The sequence below is a fragment of the Alexandromys fortis genome, unplaced genomic scaffold (assembly GCF_014885135.2).
Source record: "Alexandromys fortis isolate MF-2015 unplaced genomic scaffold, M_Fortis_MF-2015_v1.1 scaffold_15, whole genome shotgun sequence".
Taxonomy (NCBI): Eukaryota; Metazoa; Chordata; class Mammalia; order Rodentia; family Cricetidae; genus Alexandromys; species Alexandromys fortis.
The window spans coordinates 7,545,695-7,563,122 of NW_026067911.1; the positions used below are offsets into that span (position 1 = coordinate 7,545,695).

Genomic DNA, 17,428 nt, shown 5'->3' on the forward strand with positions numbered 1-17,428 from the left:
TGGTGCAAACCTCAGCCAACATGATTTTGAATGGTCCTGCTGCCCCAATGCTGAGGAGGAAAATACAAATTCTGGAAAAAGGGCATGCGTGCACGTTTAAGCGCTTAGTTTAAAGGGCATTTACAAAGACACATACTCAGAACTAGTAAGTGAAAAAAACAGCAGATACCAGCAGCTAAAACTGGGACAAGACAAAAAACAAAAAAAAATCAAACCTAAATCAAAGGATACAATTATTTCAAGTAGGTTGCATTAACTTTGTAAATACATTTTAAAAGGTCAGATCCTATAGTGACCTACTACAGGGCAGTTTATGTCAACTTGAAACAAGCTAATGTCACCTGAAAGGAAGGAACCTCAATTAAGAAAAAAAAAAAAAAAGCCTCCATAAGATTGGGCTGTAGGCAAGCCTGCAGGGTATTTTCTTAGTAATTGAGGGAGGGCTGAGCCCATAGTGGGTGCTGCAATTCCGGGGCTGGTGGTTCTGAGTTCTATAAGAGAGCAGGCTGAGCAAGCCTGGTGAACAAGCCAATGAGCAGTACTCTTCATGGCCTCTGCATCAGCTCCTGCACCAGGCTCCCACCCTGACTTTCCTAAGTGATGGACTGTACCCTGCAAGGGTAAGCTGAAATAAACCCTTTCCTTCCCAAGTGGCTTTGGTCATGGTATTATTATATTTGGCCAACAGTAACACTAACTAGGGCACTCCCCATCCTCGCAACCCTAGTGCTGCTAAACTATTCCTGGCATCTTTATTCACAATAGAGTACCAGAATCCTCTATTAAACCGGGGTGGACAGACATTAAGGCTGCTGATCTGTCTATGAGAGAGTGCGGAAAGCGGGGCAGGCACAAAACTTTGGAGCCCATGCATCTAAAAGCAAACTGTGTCAGCATTTACTCTGCTTCCTATGTAACAGCACTACTGGGTTCTACTACATAAATCTGCGTTTCTGCCAGAAGCTCAGGTCTGTGAGAGAACATGAAAAGTTGAAAAGGGAGAAGGATGGGAAGAGCCAGCGAGGTCCTGTGGACTCCGGACATCGTGGCTCTGCTTTGTTACTTGCTGTTTCCCAGGGAGATTGTGCACGTCCGTCTCTCTGAACACTCACATCTGAACCATCCTTTCTCTGGGCTTCAGCACAGCACTCTGTCAGTGATGAGTGGTGCATGACTAGGGTTGTGCAGGCAGACCGTCCACTTCTGTTTTAAACGGTACGATCAGACATTCTGACTTGAGGGGCTTGAGGGGATGGCTCAACAGGTAAAGTCCTTGCTGCACAGGTTGAGGACCTCAGTTAGAAACCTCACAAACCAGGTAAAGTGTGTATCTTGAAACTCAAAACTCCGAATGAGAAATGCGCCATGAAGATAGAAGATTAAGTTCAAAGGCCAGCTAGTCTGGAGTCCACAGTGGCAAATGAGAGAAAAAGGAAACAGACACACGCACACCATGGTGTATATAACTTATAAGTGGGCACTAAGCTAAGCTGTTCTGACTCCAGGGGAGTGTGAAGAACCAAGATCCTCAAGTGTTTAGCACTCAAAATTCCACACAAGACACTGAATTTGGGGCTGAAAGGTCTTCAGGTCACCAGGGCATGCCCTTGAAGAGGTCACCGGGACTCAGGCCTCCTTTTCTCTTTCAATACCCAGTCGTAAGAACAGCAGCTGTGCTTTGAACATGCTCCCCCACTGATGGCTAGCATCCCCAATAGAGGCCTAGGGATAATGGGCTCACCTGACCAGAGACCAGAGCTTGGAAAGCCTGAGCCCAAGTTCAAAGGCCTTTATCTCTGAGCTGCTTTCCCCACAGAATGTCAGAGTGTGACATCACCAGATTTCGCACCTTGAATCCTAGAGTCTCAGGGTCTCTCTCCTCCCTGTAAAGTTCAGTATCTTAGTATTAACCACGTAAGAGCTGATGATCTAGCTCAGTGGTGGGGCACCCCCATGTAGCGTGTGTGAGGGTCATTTACCTAGAAGTTTAATGCTAAATCTAGCATGTTCTAGATTATCTCAGAGGACATACTGACATTTCTACCAAACATTTTATTAATAATCACTCAATTCTGAAAGCAAAACAAACAACAAAACAAAACAGCCTTTAATAAAAATGTTTTTTCCCCCTGGGGGGTTTTATTTGCTTTTTACAGAAGATTAAAAATACTAGTAACTTTTATCTTGTCTTCTCTTGGGAAAACAAACTTAGATTGTATTTTCTTTTCTTAAAAAGTAAATCACCACCCAGTAAATGAAAACATTTGTAAGGGGTGTATGTGTGTCGGGGAGATGATAGTAGCTGGTATTTTCAATCATTCGGGGGATAAAACACTATATATTCATTCTCCTAAACAACTGTAAAAATATTTTGTCTGGATTTTAATAAATAAAGTTTGCTTGAAGATCAGAGAGTAAAACAGCTGCACTGGTCAGCCTTACAGACCAGGCAGTGGTGACACACACCTTTAATCCCAGTAGCCACACTAGTTGCCACAGAAACCGGGCGGTAGTGGTGCACCCCTTTAATTCCAGCACTAGAGAGGAATAAATATAAAACAGGAGGAGACAGTTCTCACACACAGTCTCATTCTGAGATTCCTGGAGGCAGGATCGCCATTTCAGACTGAGGTCGAGGTAAAAGCCAGTGGCTGGCTGTTTTGCTTTACTGACCTTCAAGTTGAACCCCAATATTTGTCTCTGGGTTTTTATTAACCGTGCTACAATCAACAGTAACAACAGCCATCTGTCGATTAAAACAAGGTCAGTGATTAACTTGATGGGGGAAACCTGTTTCTGAAATCTTGACCAACGCAGACATGGACTATGATAACATGAAGAAAAACACGCAGCAGTCAACTCCAGAAGCTTCCGAGAGCTGGGCCCACTCTGCCCAAAGGTGTGCAACGATGGCCAGAGACCTGCTAGACCTGTGGCGAGCATACGCATGCAGTCCCGTGGAGGCAGGAACTGAGTGGAAAAACATCTGCACACACATACAGTCCCGTGAAGGCTGGAACTGAGTGGAAAAACATCTGTGTTAATGCTGGAATCAACTCAGGGTAGTGACTTGTAGTTTCACATTGCTACTCTTATTCAAAGGCAACAGTGAGGGCAAGGCATTGCAAGTGGGGGAGGGGGCGACAGCAAGCAGAATGGTGAGTCTGGGGATCCAGACAGAAGAGGGGTGTAAAAGACAGGATGGCCAGAGTGGTCACCCCAGAGCAGACCAGACCGAACTAACAATGATGTCCAAAGAGAAGTAATTTATAACACAGCCCAAGGACTTAGAAAAGCCAAATTAATATTCACAGGATAAAGAAAAAGCAGGGATGAACTCATTTTAAAGAAACAACACAAGGCACAAATCCATACAATGGGAAAGTTCCCTGGCATTCCATCCGTGGTGACTCTGCAGAGCGAACATGGAGAGTGCCAACAGCACAGGGCTGCCTGGGCCACCAGAAAAAGCAAAGGCCAGATTATAACACCTGCATCTATAGAGAGAGAGAGAGGTGACAAGAAGGCTAGGTGAACCACAATTCCAGGCAACAGGGGCATTTTTCAAGATGGGGACTGGCCTGTTAGTTTCGGGCTGAGGATGGGCTGTGTGAGTGGTCACAGGTGCAGAGCAGGAAGCAGCTGGGCCCACTAAGGTTCTCTGCCAGGAACTGCGCCCATGGGGCCGGTGGAGGTCAGTCAGGTCCACTTCAGAGAGCAGCAAGTCTGAAGTGTCTGCACACAGATTGGTTTTCCCCACAGCGTGTTTGCTAAGTCCCGGTCAGTGTTTACAAGGCTGAGGAAAGTAGGCCAAGTGTGTCTGCAGGCCAGCAGGCCAGCTCTCAGCCTGCCTGCTGGAAAGAGAAGTCTGCTTACTTTAAACACAAACAAAACTCTAGAGAGCTGGAGAAGTCTGAAGTTGAAAAGGGCAGGATGCTACAGAGCTAATCTAAGCATCACCAAGGAAGACCTGAACCTTAGAGCCCCAAGGAGCTGACATGCCTCCAGGACCTAGTCAGAAGTGTGGCAAACTATACAAGGCTTTGGCAGAGACCACAAAGAGTCCTGATGATAGCCTTCCATTGGCACTGCTGACCCAAGGAGGGAAAGGTCCTCACTGATAAGAGAAACCATTAGGACACTGCTATCATCCAACACACTGACACATACTTAAAAATTTATTGGGGGGTAGGGGTAGAGGGATGGCTCAGTGGTTAAGAGTGTTTGTTGCTCTTGCAGAGGACCTGAGTTCAGGTCCAGCACTCATGTTGGATGGCTCACAACTCCCTGTAACTCCAGCTCTAGGAGATTCAACACCATCTTCTCACCTCTGCAGGCAGTGCACTCACACTCACAAATCCACTTCAGGCACACACACAGGCACAAAATGAAAGAATAAAAACAAACCTCTTTTTCCTTTTTATTTTATGTATATGTGTATTTTGCCTGCATGTACGTATATGCACCATGTGTTGGGTGTCGGCTCTCTGGAACTGGAGTTACAGATGGCTGTGAGCTGCCATGTGGATGCTGGGAATGGAACCAGGGTCCTCTAGAAGAGCAATGCTGAGTCATCTCTTAAGCCTGATAAAATATTTAAAGTAACTGTGGGAGCTGGCAAGATGGCTTGGTGGGTAAATGCATCTACTGCCAAATCTGAAGGCCTGACTCCAATCCCTGTTGCTACATGACAGAAGAAGGAAACTGACCTCTACACATGTGTCACGGCATGGCCACACACACATGCACACACACATAAATAAATACATGCTTAAAAATTAGGAATATGGATTGGTAGCCTACCGGCAAAAGAAACAACAGATAGCCAGATAACTCCAGGTTATTTCCAGCACTCAGTTCCTGGTCGTCTTCCATGCCACCCTTCACAGCATATCAACCATATAAACACGGCACACGTCAGAAGACAACTCCATTAGAGGCTGCAAACTAGCCCACCCTCGCTCACAGCTCCACAGTTCTCCTCTAACTGTGGCCATGGGGGATTTACTCTCTTATCCTGGCAGCTTGTTCATCAGACTCCACCCACCTCAACAACAATTTCCAAGGCTCCTTAGTCTCCCTTGAAACAGACGGCACATCTCTTCATTGCTCCTCCCCTTCTACCCAGTCTTCTCTGTCTTCTGCCAACAGCACACAAGCCCACGGCTCCTCCAGGTTCTGCTAGAGTTGCTCCTGCATCACAGTACAGGCTTCGGTCTCCCAAGTACTGGCCCCTAGGGTTCATTCACGATGCCAGTGGTTGGAGCTTTCTCATGCTGTGGCTATTTGAAGACTTGCTTGGGGCTCGCTGCCATGCAAGATCCTCAAGTTGCAGGACTGCTTTACAACTGACACCTTTGTGCATGCTCCTCTCCTCCTATTGCAGCGATTCCTTCTTATGTCTTAACAACTACTTAATCAGAAAGCCCACCAGGTTCTGAGCCCCATGCTTCTACTCTGCCTGCTCATTTGTGGCCTTAGATGCCAGCCATGTCCCACACAAGCCTCAGCTGGATCTGAATTGCTTGCTCACCTTCTGTGCTTACACGTTAGGGCTCAGCTTTTCAGAACCTACCCTCCAGTGTCCAGCCCTTGCTGGGCTCCTCCCTTCAGCTTCTATTCTGCAGTAATTCAAACTTCCAGCCTTCCAGTTTTCTAATCGAGATCCCAAGAGCCAGACCATGGTTTATTTCTGACATAACTCACATTCAACAAGCTCTCAGTTTGAAAACAAACTCAGAACACACTTCTACTGGGCCCTTCACTTCTCCCAGGTCCAAGCACCTGCACACTGATGACCACACTGGCCATCTACTGCTTTCCTTGTTTGAACTCATCAGTCACGGTGACCTTATGAAGCCAGACGTCAGATTATTTTTTGCCGAAAGAGCGTCCAGGGCTTCCAATCTGCTCAAGAGAGAAATAAATGTCCTCACAACATCTAAGGAGCTTTCAGGCTCCTGGCTACTCTGCTTCCCACTGTGAGCTCTCCCCAGCCACACACACCTCTGTTCCTAGACATAAACCAACTCTCCTACCCAGGCCATCACCTTGTACTTGGTATCTCCTGGGCCTAAAGGGCTCCTGTCAAACTTCCTTCTAAACGTCTTAAGACAGAGCAGCCCTCTCTACTCTCCTAGCCCTGGCTCCTGCCCTACTTTGCTACCTGTCATTGTAACTTCTATTTGAACCATCTCCTCTAGTTATCAAGAACAGAGCCAATAATCACACAGGACGTTTGCCGCACCTGCTTACCGCATATCCTAGGCAAGACTCGATGCATTCAAAAAAACAAATGAAGCAAAGTACAACAGCAGCCTCAGCCACACCGCACACCTCAGGCTACTCTTAATAAGACCAGAATGTAGTTCCCAACATCCCAATCAGCTGGCTCACCATTGTGACTCCAGCTCCAAGGGATCTGACTTGTTCTTCTGGCTCTCAGGTCATCAACACTCTTGTGGCATATACACACACAAGCACATATGCATAAAAATAAAGTAAATCCTTAAAATAAAGTCACACAGGAAAATGTTGCCTAATGGTGCTGGCTGCACAACACCATCTGCACAGTGCATCTCTGGGCACTCCAGATATCCCAGGTCTCAGACCTCCCAGAGAGGACCAGTGAGGTGAAGAAGGACCTCCTTAGCTGTTCTCACTTTTACTCCCTCTGAATCTGGGAGTATCTGGCTACAGCAGGAAGATGATGTAATTTGTTCATCTACAACTCTGTAATTCATATAACTATATGTGTAAACGGTCTCACACAAGAAAATGGATTATTTAAGAATCAAATGTGGTTGAGACAATAAAAATTATATTGTTGTGGCCAATATTAGAATGCTTTATATTAAAACAAGTAGTTGGCTATTAGTTTAATAGTGATTGCTGTTATTATATCTATCCCGAAAAACCACGTACTGCACTTGCTCAAAAAGGTAGGCAAAAAGTCAGTTAAAAATATATAGAATGACTCCAGATGGTGATCATTGAGAGAGAAAGAGAGAGAGAGAGAGAGAGAGAGAGAGAGAGAGAGAGAGAGAGAGAGAGAGAGAGAGAGGAGAGGGGGGGGGGGAGAGGGACAGGACAGCTGAGGGTGGGAGTGTGGCTTGGTGGGANAGAGAGAGAGAGAGAGAGAGAGAGAGAGAGAGAGAGAGAGAGAGAGAGAGAGAGAGAGAGAAGAGTGGGATGGTAAGATGCACAGGACAGCTGAGGGTGGGAGTGTGGCTTGGTGGGAGGGTTTACTAACTTGTGTGATGCCCGAAGTATGGGCCCCAGCACCACAGGAAACAAGAAAGTAAGAGGAGAACTGAGCAGGAAGGCTTCCAAAGGCGTAAAGACACAGACACTAAAGTGACTCTAGGAGGAACAACCATGCAAAAATGTAACATAACCTATCTCAGGGATGGGAGGAAGGCAGTGTGACTCAAAAACAAGGAAGGGGGTCAAAGCATTTCAGGGCAAGGTCAAAGGACCAGGTCAGCAGGAGAACATTAAGGGCTCTGGTTTTCTTCTCAAGGTGTAAGTGGGGAGGTAACATGACCTGATCTGACACTTCCTCTCATGGCGCAGGGAAGGCTGCCATGGTTCTGGCAACACAGAAGGATTTAGCCATGGTGGGAAGTAGAACAGGAGGTGCTGCCTTAATCTTGCAGGTGATACAAGTTGCTGACAGACTGAGTATATGGTTGAGTGAAAGAGTGAAATGATGAACCCATGACTCCCAGATTTCTAATGAAAGCGATGACTTCCCATTTGAAATATTCCTTTCTTCTTAGTTTTGCAGTTATTTTCACAATCTTCGTCTGTATCGCACACTCTGCCCCCAATAACAATTACGTATACTCTCCTTTGTGTCTATGTATGTGTTTTATCTACTCCAGGCTTGGGGTCAGGTTGCAGATGGCCTGTCTCTCCATAACTGTTATCATCTCTGGATCAGCAGGCCAACTACAGCACATTCTCACCACAGTTCCGTTGCTATGGTGATGGCAAGAAGTACCAGAGGGAAAGCCGCACTGAAGCCTCTGTTAAGGCCACATCTACCACCATAGCCCAAGCCTCAATCCCGAGAAAATCAGAGGCAGACTTGGCGCTAGACCTCAGTTGCTTCAACTGTAGGCTGCAACTCCATAAGGGGTCCCATAATTCTCAAAAAATACTGTGTGACAGTAAAGATTTCTGAATACACCACGATCCAAAATTAGATGGACATAAAATGTGGAAGGAATCCAGGGTGTGTCTGGCAGCTCGCTTGTGCTGCGTCCCAGGACTTCACTGCAGTCTTGGCTCTGAACACAGGACACGGAAACTCCACACTGCACAAGCCATTAGACCAGAGGTCTGAAACATTTTGGCGTGGATTCGGGACCTGCACTGTGAATTACTTTGCATATTGCACAGATAAAGCCTTCTGCTCTTACAGAAACATGGTGGCTAATTGCAGAAAACACAGAAACGTGCTTTTCTACTTCATTCCTTGGCATGTAAGCAGCAAATCAGGATATCTCTGGATTGTACTTGCAACATGTTGTTGTTTTTTTTGTATTCATTTAATAAATGTGTGACAAGTATGTGATACATGTGCACACACACAGACACACAGACACATACACAGACAGACACACACATACAGACACATACACATACAGACACATACACAGACACACAGACACACATACACAGACAGACACACAGACACAGACACAGACACACACACACACATACAAAGACACAGTGTTAGAAAAAAGAAAAAGGAAAGATGCCTTGGAAGAGAAGTGATTTTGAACAAAGGTCAGCGAGGGATGGCCAAGCGAATGACAGGTATAGGTCAGGACAGTGAGATCTGGCAACACGTAAGACAGCCGCACTGTTGACCACGTCACTAGATAAGATAGAACCATGTACATCAAGAACATGTGAGGGTTCTTTGTAAGGCAAACCTGAGAGAAACCAGAGGAAGAGCCACCAAAGAACAGTCAAAGGGGACTCCACGAGAAAGAACGATGAAGACTGTTCATTGACATCAGCTATGCAAAAAGCAGATGGGGCTGCAAGCTCAGAGGCTGCCATTCATACACCCAGATCTCCCTGCGAGTATCCCTGACAGAAGTCACTTTCCAGTAAGAACTGTGACAGAGAGGAGGAAGAAGAGGCATTTACAGGCGCAAGTTCCAGACTACCTGAGTGCAAGCCTGCAGCGGCCACTCTGGGCGTTACTGACGTATACAAACAAATGAAACTGTCTGCATGTGAACAGCGCAGAGTCAATCAGAGCACGTCAGCCCCACGTGCAGACAGCAGCTGGCTCAGACTCCACATACTGTCAGAGAACCTTCCCTAGGAATGAACAAAAAAATCTGAATGTAAATGTTAAATTCTGGAATTGGGTAAAAATATCCCAACCTGTAGGGCACAACTTTCTTCTCTCTGGTCTGAAAGAAAATCAGTTATACAAAGCAAACTAAAAATATGGGCACAGGAGCAACACGCTGTGCCAGTGTTACCTGGGTGCTGGGATGCCAAGGATGGGAGGAGTTACAGAGAGCACTTGAGGTGCTCAGCTCTGAGTCCACCTCGGAGCAAGAGAACAGATCCGAGGGAGAGAAAGGGAGAGGCTTGAAAGAATGCACAGAGTGGAGCTGAAGAAATGGCTCCGGGATTAAGGGTGCTGACTATCTTCCAGAGGACCTGAGTTCAGTTCCCAGCACCCACATGGCAGTTCACAACCACCTGTCACTCCAGCTCCATGGGATCCAACTCCCTCTTCTGGCCTCCGCAGATACCTGAACTCATGTGCACAAACCCACACACAAACACATGCAACTAAAAATGCTTTTAAAAACAAATAAACATTTTAACCACCTATAGCTCTAGCTCCGGGAGCCCTGACTTATTCCAACGCACATATACATGTATAATTATTTTTTAATTTTCAAAAATACTTTTTAAAAAGAATGGAAAATGATAGTTATCCTACATAGTATTAGTTATAAAAAACACGTGATGGAAACAGAGTATTTTGCCATGAGCACACACAAGCACACAAGAGAGCAAGAAAGCAGGCCTTCTGCCCCAAGTCCACTGTTGAAGAGAGGTGAGATGAAAGATGGGTATTTGGCTATGAAATTACCTAACGTCAATTCACACAGAGGACTAATAAAATAAAAATCACCATATTAGCCTGCTCTGCATTTAAAACTAGCTTTAACAATACAACATTTTTGTTTCTGTTTTTTAACTCATTCAAAGGCTTCAGCCTTTCAGTTATGTTCGGGGAAATTTTAGATAGGCGAGCAGCATTATGCATTCATTAAGTGATAATTACTTAGAGCTGCTGACATCATGCAGAGTGCTAACTAAGCACTTGAGTAGGCAGGAAAAGGTCCTCAGGCATGAATGACATCATGAAGATGGTGAAGAGGTGGGAACAAAGGATGCCTGCATGAGTAAGAGACCCCAGGTAAGAACACAGGGATGGCGGGTGAAATCTATCACCAGAGAGATTCAGATCTTCGGGGTGGGGACTGATGGCTCAGCTTGAGATCTTCTTTCCAAGTCCACTGCCCTTGACCACTGACTAACACGCTTCCCTGGTAAACTCTCAGTACCTAGAGCCATTCACCCATCTTTAATATTTCCTCACAATTCTATTCCTTAACACTTAATACCAGAGGAAAAGGGACACCCGCAAGTACCATCCAGAAATAAAGGCAGGGATAGAGATGAAGGCTTCTGGGCACTGTGTCCACCTGAATCTAAAGGACTGGGAAGGCCTCACTGGGAGTTTGTAGCCTAGTGAAATGACATCTGTCCTGTTTCTAAGGCACACAGGAGACCTGAAGCTACTGTCCCCAACACCTCACCACAGAGATAGTTACCATTTGCTCAGACATAGCTGGGATTTGCTAACGGTTACAGGGCTGACAGGAAGCCCTGCCTCAATTGTTCCAATACTAGAGAAGAAGCCATGTTGAAAGCAAAACACACAGCTCTTTGTAATGAAAACCTGGGGGTGATGGGGGAGGGAGGGGCCAAAGAAAGATAATAGCCATCAGTTCTCAGCACACATAAAAATGAAAGCATTATAAACCTAGGTCCTTTGAGTAACAAAAATGAATTTTTTTAAACCCTGTAAATATATAAAATTAATTGAAAACTAAAAGAAAATGAAAAGAAGCAATCGTGTGTTTCTGTGTCTCTTTAGTAAGTGAAGCAACATTGTGCATGGCACAGTGCTCATGTGTCACAGGGACACTCACAGGTGGTCAGAAGCAAGCCGGGTGCTACTGAGAATCTAGTCTCTCTGACTGCAGGGTTGCAGCTGCCACACACTGCTTTATCCCCAGCTCGACTCTTCCAGATCTCAGCACAACTCCCACTGTCTGCTCAGGAATGAATGAATGAACGAATGAATGAGAGGGGGACTTTGGACAACTCTACTGAGAAGCAGCATGGCATGTGTGAGGGGTAAGGAGCTGCCACGTGTACCTAGATTAAAAGTCACTCCAATAAACTCAGCCATGCATCATGTCATGTATGTAACCAGTGGTACTACACAGTCTACCATGGACTAAGAACAAATACAAGGAAGAAGTTGAAAGGCAAAACTAAGGGAGAAAGTCAAGTGGATGAAAAAGGCATGACTGAATCTCCCTCTGCCAGTTCCCCAGCTAAGATTTTTCTTCATCAAGGGTAGATTGCTGCCCCAATGTTTCCTGTGTATCATAGAGCCATTAATTATCAAGATTTCTATGTTAAAGTATGCTACAAAAGCTGGCTTTGAAATTTTTATCAAAAGAAAAATGGATGCTTCTATTTTTCTAGGCTTACATTTATATTTTATTTAATCCTATTATCTAACTTCACACTGTGCTGGCTAGTTTTCTGTCGACATGACACAAGCTACAGCTATCTGAGAGGAAGGAGCTTCAGTTAAGAAAGTGTCTCTGTAAGATTGGCTGTAAGCAAGCCTGTAGCACATTCTCATGATTGATGATTGATGGGGCAGGGCCAGCTCATTGTGGGTGGCGCCATCCCTGGGTTGGTGGCTCTGGGATCTATAAGAAAGCAGGCTGAACAAGTCAGTAAGCAGCACTCCTCCATGGCCTCTGTATCAGTTCCTGCCTCCAGGTTCCTGCACTGCTTGAGTTCCTGTCCTGATTTCCACTGATGATGAAGCGATGTAGAAGCATACCCAAATAAATCCTTTCCTTCCTGGATTGCTGTTGGTCATGGTGTTTCATCACAGAAACCCTAACTAGTAACCTTAACTAGGACACACCCCCTTAACTGTCTACTACAATGTCTCCCCAAATAAAGTAGTTATTTGGAAACAACAGCCCTTTCCTGGGTGACCTGTTGAATGTCCAAATCAAACACATTCCTAATAAACTTTTCTGAAGAGCTCACTCCAAGTGAGTTGTGCATGTCCACTTTGTACTGTTATAACAAAATATGAGCGGGAAGGGTAACAATGGGCTTGCTGGGCTTCTTACAGTTTGAAGAGTGGGAAACTCAAGATGGAGGAGCCTCTTAAGGGACTTCCTGCTAAATGCCTGAACGGAAAGCCAAGCAAGCAGACACACAGGAAATAGAGGTGAGACCACCAAGGGACTGGTACTTCCGTCAACCAGAAGTGCAGTGTGGGTGTGGTTTTCACCCACAGTCCTAACTTGGCTTCCTTCCCTTCGATTAGTTAATAACTTCAAATTAGGTAGGAAAATAGTTACAGAGTCAAGTCTGAAGGGGAGAGAATTTCCTGAACTTTTTTTTAAAAGGAAGATCACCAATATTATGAAGAAGTTGTTGCTTGGGATGAGAACACACCAAAAAGGAACTCAGATATCGGAAGACACACTCTAGGAGTAATTAAAATGTCACCAGATAACTCACAGAATTATTTAAAACCCGGCTCCTTAATTACCAAGTTACCTTCAGAGAGGCAGTAAGGGGGAAGGAGGGTGTTTATGTACCCTGTGGAAGGCGTGGAGGGCTTCCACACAGGGTGCCCTCCACCAAACCTCCCTCCCACCTGCCTGAGTGTGCCACAGGCCTGTACTGATTCCCTCATCAGCTTCAGGCAGTAGTCCTGAATGGGATGGCTAACAAAACAGAAGATTTGTCCAGTTTACTGGACTGTATTTACACACATAACAAGTCTAGAAGAATGTCATGTCTCTCAAACCCTACCCCAAGCTGACCACACATTTACACTATTCACCTTTAACCTTTATGGTGACTCTACCAACATGACTGCTTTCCAGTACTGTGATTAAATGCCTAGCAAGAAGCAACTTAAGGGAAGAGGGCTTTGGGCACAGTTTGAGGGCACACAGTCCATTGCATTGGGAAAGGCATGGTGGCAGTAGCTTGTGGGAGATCGTCAGATTAGGAAGCAGAGAGCAGAGAGAAAATGGGGTGGGGCCCACGAACTTCAAGGTCCATCCCTAGGGAACCACTTCCTTCAATTGGGCCCCACCTCTAGGGCTGCACCTAACTGTGGTCCAAGCTTCCAAACACAGTCTATGGGGGATCTCCCATTCAAACCCCACTCTCGGGGCCATCTGAACGCGGCACTAAGCACAGACCAACACCTCCCAGCTCTCCACCTTCACCACCCACAGCTTCTACTACTCAGAAGTTCATCAAGCAACTCCTCAGTTACAATTCTATAGAGATACATTTCAAGTGTCAGGTATGCTGTCCTGTGATATTTTTATCGTGTTTTGACAATAAAGCTTGTTCGGAGTGAAAGGGCGGAGCTAGCCACTAGCTGACTGGAAATTAACCACAGAGGTTTTGGAGGACAGAGGACAGATGGGACAGGAAGTAGTAAGGTGGGGTGGAGAGGAATCTCAGCCCCTTCAGAGGAAGGAATGGAGCAGGTAGGAGAGGACTGGTGGTTTCTCTGCTTCTCTCATCTTTCAGGTCCTTACCCCCATATCTGACTTCTGAATTTTTATTGATAAAGAATATTTAGATTAATGTTTCAGTATGCAACTTCCCAACCTTTCAACCTTAGGTAATTTCCTTCTGCTTTCTCTCCCTCAGTTTCCTCATCAGGAAAATGGAATAAAGGTTCTCATGTCACAGAATTCCTAAGAAAATTATCTAGCTTAATATTTGTAACACTCTTAACATAGTAATTCCCACAATGTTTGCTATCATTATTGACGACTTTCAGTATCACCTGCAAAAGCATTCGATTTCAGGACATAAAACACGGCTTTCTGTCATCCTCTGCAAGTCCCTCCTGCAGACACACAAAGCTCTCGGGCTTGAGAAGGACCACAGAATACTTTACACAGACTTGGTCCTGGAGGAACTGGCCAGTGCGGAGCAGAAACAGGTGCACAGGGAGCACAGGAGAAACAAGTACACAAGCAGAAGCGAGGCATCGAGGGCCCTGTGACCGCTTCGACACAAGCAGGGACCCACAAGCAAAACTTATCTCTAAAGAAGAGCCTTTCCTGGAAGGCAGTTTTGCATCTGAAACCATTTTCCAAAGCAACATGTTCCCTTACACCAACCTTTCTATCAGAGATTCTCAATAGGTAAAACAATGGTGTCTTCCTCACTCAAAGCACTATGATGCTTCAAATGTTCACTATTGTATAAATATCACCTTAGATCACTCAACTTTTCACTTAGCTAAAAGGAGAATAAACTTCACAACCTGGGCGAATTTCCCGAGACTCTGTTTTAGAGAAGGTATTTACAGAAACTATAAACACAACTATAGACAAAAGCTGGCTTCAGTGAAATCGTACCCCGGTGTCCCAGCACCTACTGGCTGTGTCTTAGAACAAATTCCCCTACGGTTCAAAAAAGGAGCATTCTACTATGAAATGAGCAAAATTAAGCTTCACTTCTAAGCCACACACAATGCAATACAACAATAAAACAAAGTTTAAGTTTGGCTCTCTTTCCTATTAAAACTAGGGAGGTGTAGTGAGGAGCAGTGATTGACAGCCAACAGCTAGGCAGTGTAGTCAGGGTATCTGATGCACAGATAGGCCAGCATGGCTACCTTCTCACGGTTACCTTTTAAATGCTTCCGCCGGGTTCCTCTCACACTCCCCAGGCTCTAGGAGACTCTGGACGGCTGGATCCCTCAGCTTGTCCTCGTAACCTTGGAGGAGTCCACTTTGGCAGATCTGGGCTACCAGCCCTCTGACGAACCCTCCGACACACAGAGTGTCCGAGTCCTGGGCTTTGCAGAAGTGGAAAGCCAGAGCCTGGCGGTGCAGACCTCTCTGCACGCTGGCTGGTGAGCTGGGCCACAGGAGCTCCGTGCACAGGGCCGTCTTCCCGCTGCCAGGCCCTCCCACCAGCAACACACCCCAGGAGGCTCCCTTCCCAGAGATGCCACTAGTGTTATTCCCAGCATTCCCCACGAGGGACTGTGTGTTGGCTGCACTGGTACAGCAGCTTGATTTCTCCTGGAGGCAGTGCTGAAGTTTGTGGAAAACCCACTCCCGACAGTAAAACTGCTTCCCTTGCAGTAGACTCGTTTGGGCCATTCTGCAGACTTTCTCTTCCCAGGGATTAGTCATAATAGGCTTTGTTTTGTTGTTGTTGTTGTTGTTGTTGTTTTTTAAAAAAAATCTTCAGTGTGGGCTAGAATCCGGATACATTGCTACAGGCTTCACGTCCATTTGTACATAACTTATATGTTAGTTCACTGGAAATAACCAGTTACGGGGAAATTCAACAGCCCCAGACTTCATTTGGCAAAGGAATGTGCATGTCTTTATTTGGTTCCATAGCCTTAATTAGCAAAGGATATATTTATTTAATTGTCAAGCAGATAAAAACTGGCTTGCCCCGAAGCCGGGCAACACCATTCCTGGATCTTTCGGCGGGGGTCACAGAACTCTGTGTGGCTCAATCTGCAGTTCATGTGACTGTAGATGTTTCAAGTACACAACTGAGAAAACACATCTGGAAACAGAAGCGAACGGCCAGGGCTTGGATCCGGAGAAGACGCCCCCACAGCACGGCAAGGCTCAGTGCTCTAGCTGAATGCGAGATGCAGAAAAGCCATCCATTATGTTAAGTGGCACCAGAGAGATTGCATTTAGACCGTAGGTAGGTAGCGCTGCGCCTCCCGCTGAAGGATGAGCATTCCGAGCCTAGTTCTCGCCAGTCTCAGACATCTGACCACAGCCAGGGATCTGTTTCAAATTAGTCTCTTATTGGCAAAAATCACAAACCTCTGTTGACACCTTCTTAATGGAAAACAGTCATAAAATATTTCTTTTCGAGATGACAAATCCTTAATAGAACTGTTTGTAGGTTTCTCGGCGTTCCCATGTCCAGGTAGTCAACAATTCCCCAAACTAAAACGAAGCAAACAAAAATATGTTTAATGCAAAACACCGCGTTCAAACCCATTTGTTACCACTCACCCCATAAAGCACTTTCAAAAGTTACATGATTACCCCTTAAATAAGCCCATTTTCCTTTGTACACTTTTTTCTTCCCGTACGGGTATGCTTCCGAGACAGACTTTATCAGAATTAACCCAGATTTTGAAAGCCTCGCCGTCCAAACGGAAACAAAATGGTACTTTATGCCACCTACAGCACCACCCTGGATTTCAGCCCGAAAGCCCTCGCAGTGTAGCCGTGTCTGAGCGCCACTGAGGCAGCTCGGGCTTGCCCCGTCCGCCGGGGCTTCTTTGTTGATAGTTTGCAGACCTTAGGGGAGGCACGGGGCTGCTGCTGCACCGGACCTGCTCCTGCAGAAGGCCGGCTGAGCCCGGACAGGCAGTCCCCACTCGGACCCACTCGGACGGCCGCTTCCCTTCGTGCTCCCGGCCGCAGCTCCGGCCCCGGCTCGGCTGACAGACAAAGGCTCGGAACGAGGTGCAGCCCGGTGCGGCGCGGGCAGGGCGCGGCCCAGGTCCCGCCGCGGGCGCCGCCTCCAGCCCCGGGAATCCAGAGAGGGGTCTGACCCGCCCCGGCCCGAGCTCGGCTGGCAGAGGCCCGCTCCACCCGGCCCGCTGCCCTCGGTTACCTCAGTCCTTTCGGTTCCACGCTCCCGGGTTCCCCGAAGCCGTTCCACCGCCCCAGCCGCCCGGTGCACTCCTCCTCGCTCCCGCCTGCGGCTCCCGGCCGCCGCCAGCCCGGCCGCCCCGCACCGCGGCGCTCCGCCCAGCCCCCCACAGCCGCCACCGCCGCCGGCGCAAAGACAATCTCCGCCAGCGCCACCGCCCCGCCCGCCGCGCAGGGCCCGCCCCACACAGGGCCCGCCCCGCCAAAGACACCGCCCAACCCCGCCCCGCTGCACGCAGACCACGCCCTCCGCGGACCACGCCCCTCCCCATAGGTCACGTCTCGCATAGACCCAGCCCCTCACACTCAAGTCCCACTCCATTGGCCCGCCTCGAGCAGGCCCGGCCCAGTCTTTCTTTTCCCCA

General features: G+C 47.0%; 1 protein-coding gene across 2 annotated transcripts in view; it reads right to left on the reverse strand.

Moving 5' to 3' along the window:
• The window catches only part of Ankrd50 (ankyrin repeat domain containing 50), a 33,636-nt gene extending 16,439 nt beyond the window's left edge, over positions 1-17,197 (reverse strand). Inside the window, exons 1-2 of one of the 2 annotated variants that reach the window (XM_050138410.1) lie at positions 17,026-17,197; positions 15,049-16,346 (exon numbers count right to left, since the gene is read on the reverse strand). In XM_050138410.1, the coding sequence (XP_049994367.1) occupies positions 15,049-15,560 (512 nt within the window). In that variant the 5' untranslated portion in view covers positions 15,561-16,346; positions 17,026-17,197. Of the gene's footprint in view, positions 1-15,048; positions 16,347-16,706; positions 16,937-17,025 lie in introns of those variants that run through there. The other variant, XM_050138411.1, reaches the window with a different exon arrangement.
• Positions 17,198-17,428: the final 231 nt, after the last annotated feature.